At 19.2% G+C, this 7,239-nt stretch overlaps 2 protein-coding genes across 2 annotated transcripts in view; both read right to left on the bottom strand.

Moving 5' to 3' along the window:
• Positions 1-243: 243 nt before the first annotated feature.
• Positions 244-2,380, bottom strand: PRSY57_1015800 (serine/threonine protein kinase, FIKK family; the record flags this gene model as incomplete). Its single annotated transcript, XM_012907747.2, has 3 exons — positions 244-324; positions 483-2,033; positions 2,183-2,380. The coding sequence occupies 3 exons, from the start codon at positions 2,378-2,380 to the stop codon at positions 244-246; spliced, it is 1,830 nt and encodes a 609-aa protein (XP_012763201.1).
• Positions 2,381-5,060: 2,680 nt separating this feature from the next.
• Positions 5,061-7,239, bottom strand: part of PRSY57_1015900 (exported protein (PHISTc)) — a gene marked incomplete at both ends in the record, with an annotated part of 2,940 nt that continues 761 nt past the window's right edge. Inside the window, one exon of the mRNA XM_020114869.1 lies at positions 5,061-7,235. Within this exon, the coding sequence (XP_019970415.1) occupies positions 5,061-7,235 (2,175 nt within the window). The remainder of the gene's footprint in view (positions 7,236-7,239) is intronic.

Below are 7,239 nucleotides of genomic sequence, written 5' to 3' on the forward strand. Positions count from 1 at the left end.
TTATATATGTATATATACATATTTATACTATTAAATATAAAAAATAAGGTAAAAGAATATAAATAGGTATTTTTTTTTTTTTTTTTCTTTTAAAGGACACTACAAATACATATTAATTTATAAAAAAAACTAATGACAAACACATAAAAACATAATCTATAAATAAGATAAAGTTTTATTTTTCCCATATAGTACTAATTTTCATGTCATGTATTAGGTCGAAATATGATAAACTAAAACAAATTACATTTTAGAAAACCACCATGGATGAGCACAAAGTTCATGTAAATTTAAATTCTTCCTTCCTTCGGTTTGGAGTAATTTCTATAAAAATATAAAAAATAAATTAAAATATATATAAAATATATATAAAACATATGTAAAACATATGTATATATATATATATATATATATATATATATTCACACCATATTATATATATCCACATCATTTACATTAATTAACCACGTTCGTTGTATTACCTGAATTATTTTCTTCAATTCATAAGGCCACGTTCTTGTTAATTCAAATACATCAATATTCATGTCACATTCAGAAACTCTTAAGAAATCTATATCTTGTTCGATATCTGAACGTTTCCACAAATAATCATTATTCCAAATCCAAATGAATAAGACACCTAACATAAATTTATCAGCACTTGTTACATCAAAATAGAATGGTGCTCTTTCTTCCAGATTTGTTATTGGCGCTAACTGTTCTAAAGGTTCACAAATTTTCATTTTTATATATTTTCTAGATATTTTCCAACATTCTGGAGGCATAGATCTGATTTTCCCAATAGTAGGTACACATGATTCAAATAAATATAATCCATTCATATTTTTTAGATGTCTTAAATTATTAGTGTATATTGGTGTACTTTTGGCTAGATCACATAATCTTATTTCAAAATTGTATGACATTAAAATATTTTGTGGACTAATATCGAGATGACATAAACCTGCATCATGTAATTTTCTTAAAACATTTAAACATTCAAAAAGAATTTTTTTTCTTTTCATATAACTATGTAATGCAAAAATATTCTTTTTTTTTTGTTTTCTTAAATATGTATAAATATCTTCTCCAAATAATTCGGATATAATGACAATATAACCATTCATATTACATTTTAATCTAGCACTTAAAATATCATTAAATACATTTAAATCACGAAACATACAATCGGGTGTGTTCTGTTCAATATCATATTCTTTTTTTTCAGGTTCATATAATATTTTATATAATTTAGGTGTTATACCAGGATAATATTCATTTAAAAATGCTAATGTAGTAGCTTCCATAACATAGTTTTCTCCACATAATACATATTCTCCATTATATGCATTCATTAATTCAAATTGTTTTACCCATATATGTACAGGAATTTTCTTAATAAATAATCCTACTCTATCACTACCATCACCTTCTTTAGAAGATACAAATGTTTTGAACATTTCTTGAACCCTACCACCTTCTTTATTATAACCATGTGTAGGTATAGAAGTTAATTTCCAATCAGAATATTTAACTCCATTTATATAATAATTATCTGCATTTTCTAACATTTTGCATAAGGATTTTTTACCTAAATTCCAATTATATATATATTTAGAATTTAAATTGTTTATATTATTTTCTTCCTCATTTATGATATCATCATAACTCCTGTCAGAATTATAGTCATTAACTATTTCTAATCTATCTTTATTTAAACATTTTATAAAACGATTTAAATTATCCTTCAGTTCAATTTTAGTTAACGCTCTTTTTATTTTATTAGAACGAGGCCTATATTTATTCCATTTCTCTTTTACATTGATTTTTGAAAGTATAGTTTTTTCATTTTTATAAGTATCTTCCTCATCATCTTCGAATAATATATCTATGTTTTTCATTTTTTCAAAAACATGTGTAAACACGTTCCAATTAAATATATTACGAACACTCTCAAACTCGGCTAAGCATCGATTGTATCTTTGAATAATAACTAAATCTGATACGTTTTTCATTCCATCCTTATCAAATATCTAAAAGTTAAACATATATAAATATATAAATAAATATATATAAATATATATATATATACATATTTTTTAAGTACATTCATGTTTTCACATAAGGTCACATAATAATCATACATACAATATATATAATATTTTCCTATTATTCAACTTACAGACAAAAATACATATAAGGTTCCCAAAACAAACCATATAAAATATAAAGCGTGAACTGTACTCGTACCATATTTGCAGTTTCCCTTTTTTCTACAACTATAATCACTAAGAAATTTTTTCTTTTTCTTTTTTATATTTACATAATTAATCTTCAACTTTTCTCCAAATAAAACATAAATTCTATTAATAAGAGTCATACTTAATATATATATATATATAAAAAAAAAATGAGAGAATAATAATAATACACATATATATATATATATATTTATATATAATGAAGAAAAAAAAAAAAAAAAAAAATCTTAAAAATTGGTAAATATATTAAAATCCTTAAATTTTTTAACATATAACAATATCCTATATAAATTATTCCATTTTCAATAGATGATTATTAAATATATTTATGAATAATAATAAATATTAATGGAAATTATAATTATATATATATTATAAATATATATATATATATATATATATATATATACAAATATATTTATATGAACAAATGAATGAAGCACTAAATATTTTTATATCTTATACAAGACAATAGAACTTTTATATAAAATATTACAAAAAATAATAAAATAAAATATGCATATATTCAATTTACTTAAAAAAAGATAAATAAAAAAAAAAAAACATGTAAATGATATAATAAATAATATATTCTTATGCATATATTTTTTTGTTTTATATATATATTATAATTATGTATACAATATATAAGATTATATCATTTTTAATAAAGTTATAAATACAATATTATTAACATATAAAAAATATATATAAACCTAATTTTATTATTAAAATATTCTTATATAAAATAGGTGGTCAACTTAAATATTTTATATATATTTCATCTGCTTCTGTTCTCATGCATATTCTTATTATTATGATTCCTAAATTATGTATATATACATATATTATATTAATTAAATAACGTAGAATACATAATATATATATATTTTATATTATATAATGAAAACCTCTTTTACATACAGAAATACAAAAAAGAATAAAATAAAATAAATTTAAACATATAATAATAGAATTTACATATTTTATAACAATTTTTTTTTTTCTTTTTTTATTTGTTGTGTTTTTCTTTTAATTTATATTTAATGAAAAAAATAATATTATATTACAAAAGAAAATGCTAGAATTCTATAAAAAATAGTAAGTTCCTATATTATGAAATATATATAATATATATATATATATATATATATATATATATATGTATGTATGTAGGTATAATGTATCATTATATAATTATTATTATTTTATGATCTCTTGTTTAAAAAAAAAAAAAAAAAAAAAAAAATTTCCCTCTGTAATAAATAAATATATTATATTATTATTTAAATATTTTTTGATTTATGTTATAAATATAATGGATTAAATATGTATATATATTATTAAATATATATATTTTTATTTTCGATAAAATATCATAAATGATTAAAGTTTTACTAATTTTATAACATTTATTTTTACTATTATTTAATGAATATCTACGTATGGTTTAAAGTATAATATATAATTATATGTGTTTTATAATTTTTTTATAGTTTATAGAAATTTTTTATATGAATCGAATTATAAATAATATGAATACATACATATATATATATATATATATATATATATATATGTAATATATACGTATATACATATTTAAAAAAATATTATTATAAAACAATATAAGGAATAATATTTTACTTTAATATATAAAATGATTATTAAAAATAAAATAATAATAAAACTTAATTACATATTATATATATATATATATATATATATATATATATATATATAATAAACTTATTGTTTTAATAAAATAAAAAAGAAAAAAAAAATTTTATAAGATATATACATAAAATTAAAACACACATTTTATTAAATACGTTGTAACTTATTATTTTTAGCACCTATTTTAAAAAGAATGTAATGTAGATTAAGGTAAAAAGTTTTTAATGCTTAATATTATCTGTTTATTTAAAACATAAATATAAATAACATATATATATATATATATATATATATATATATGTTATTTATATAATTATATTAATGTAAATATTTGTGAATATAATTTTAAGATTTCAAATGGATTAATTATTATTACTTTCTAAAAGAATAAAGTTTCAAAACATAAGGCTCTTTTTATTTATTTATATAAATATATATCTTTTTTTATAATATTTCTAATTGTTTTCCAACTTTTATAGGATTTATTAATGTTGTGCAAAAAAAAATAATACATAATAATAATAAAATGTTAATATCTCTTTTTTTTTTTTTTTTTTTTTTTTTTCCCTCTTAAAATATACTACATTAATATTTAATATATATATATATATATATATATTTATTTATGTGCATATAAATTTTCGCCTTCAAAATTAGAAAGATTTTAACATAAAAATAGAACCGTTTCTTATGTTTATAGAATATATCTGAAAATATGTATAAATATTTATAACAGTACATATTTACTATCCTAATTTTTTTTCTAGTTTTAGAATCAAAATGTATATTAATAAAACATAAAAAAATACAACATATATATATATATATATATATATATATACATTTATTTATATGAAACAAAACTTAAAAAAGGTAATGAATTTAATAAAACAAAATGGACATGTATACAATAGACACATATATATATATATATATATATATATATATATATGATTATACAAAGAAAAATATATTTACAAATGAATATATTTTTATAAACATAATTATATCAGACTATTGGTCTAATATACCCAAATATAAACCCTTTTTATGGTTATTAAAAGGAATTTATCTCTTTAAAAAGTTATATATTCAATATGTATATATTTATTTTTTTATTTTTTATGGAAAGAATAAATCAGAATATTTTAAATAGGTCCTACGAATATATTCATTTCTTTTATACTTTTTAAATTTTGAACTTAGATATTTTTTCCAGTATTCCATTTTTTCCAACCTATAATTCTTCCAAATGGTTTTTATTTCATTCAATTTTAATATAAAATCTTGTTTATGTATTACATAAGTTCTATTAATGAAAGAATAAAAATTATAATAAAAAATACTTTCTAAATCTATATAATCTTTGGTTTGATAGAACGCAATTTTAATCATATATTTTTGTTTAACATTTACTGGTATTTTATTTACAGATGAATACCATTCACAATAGATATTAAAATCCTCTTGCATAATTAAATATTTTTTTCTTTCGAAAGAATTTATAAAATTAAATATATAGAGCATATCTTTATTACATAAAACATCCCCTAGAGTATCAATCATTTTATAAAATTTTTCTTCTGATAAAGTTCTATGATATTCATATTGTTTCAGATTCATTAAATTATCTTCTAGTACCTCGTCTTCAAATTCTTCAAATACTATTTCATTATATTTTACTTCTTCTACTTTTATTTCTGTATTCATTTTTTTCGATGAAATATTATTTCTATTTTGATTTTTTTTTTTGGGAATCTTCTCAAATATCTTTTCATCTTGATAATCATCATAACCATTTAAAGATTGTGAATGATATGAACTACCTAGATCTTTCTGTTTATTATGTTTAAAATATTTATTCATTGTGGTTTGTTCTTCAGAAAATGATTTATCTTCATTTATATTTTTAATTTTCCTATTCCTATAACTGTATAATTCACTGATACTACTATTAGTACTATCATTGCTATCACTGTTTGTAATACTACTATAGCTACTTTCTTTATACGTTTTATGTTCAGTTTTTAATTTTATGTTTGTTTCCTCATTATGTTTTCTTACATGGTTTTTCTCCTTCCTACAACGGTAGCACTTTTGTGAATTCTCATTAAAAGGATGTCCATTTTTTTTAAAGAGATCATCACTTTCATATGCCATATGTTCTTTAAAAAAACCATTTCTTTTTTGTACATTATTTATTTTATGTTCTTTATTTTGTCTATCTTCATCATTCAATCCATTCTTAATATTACTTCTGTTGTTACAATGACTTATGTTTTCATTACCCATTCTATCGTTACCATGACTTATATTTTTATTACCCATTCTATCGTTACCATGACTTATATTTTTATTACCCATTCTATCGTTACGATGGCTTATATTTTTATTACCCATTCTATCGTTACGATGGCTTATCTTTTCATTACCCATTCTATCGTTACGATGACTTATATTCTTATTATTCGTTGTATTCTCACTAGTCCTTTTACGTTCTTTATTTCTTTTATACCTATTATACCTTTTATATTTTTCAATTTTTTTGTATGCTTCACAGTTTTCATCACCAGTCTCTTCATCCAATTCATCAGTATTATAACCACTATAATCCGTAGTATTAGAATTATGATGTCTTAAATCATCTGTGCCTTTAGTAGTACCACATGTCATTTCATCTACACCTACATTTTGATGTTCTACAAAATGATCATTCCTTTCATAATTCATATTATTAGATTTATCTCCTTTAGAGGATGTAGAAAATCTATTATCATAGCAATAATCATAATTAATTGTAGTATTTCCAAATTGTTTATAGTCATTTAAAGTAAAAGACTCCAACTTTTTAGTTATTATATCCAAATCAGAGTTCAAATTCGTCTTATTCATTTGAACATGTTTCTTCCATATATAATCATTAAAAGATAAAATATTATTTCCATCGTTAATTTCATTATTATCATTTTTATTATTATAAAAGGAATAAAATATATTGTTATGTATATCATTTTTATTATTATTTTCTATTTCATTAAATTTGGGGAAATTATTTAACATTATATTATTGCTACTTGTAGCATTTGCATTTATATTATTCATATCACTACTTTTTATATTTGTGTTATCCATATTTTTGGTTTTTATATGTGACCTGTTCATACCCGTATTTATATTTGAATTTTTACGTTTACCATTATGTTCACCCTTCAAGTTTATTTCAGACAATATTCTCGTAAAAATATGATTATACTGTGACAGTAATTTGATATAAGAATCTTCATATATGTATTCATTCTAC

This window comes from Plasmodium reichenowi, chromosome 10 (assembly GCF_001601855.1).
Source record: "Plasmodium reichenowi strain SY57 chromosome 10, whole genome shotgun sequence".
Lineage (NCBI taxonomy): Eukaryota > Apicomplexa > Aconoidasida > Haemosporida > Plasmodiidae > Plasmodium > Plasmodium reichenowi.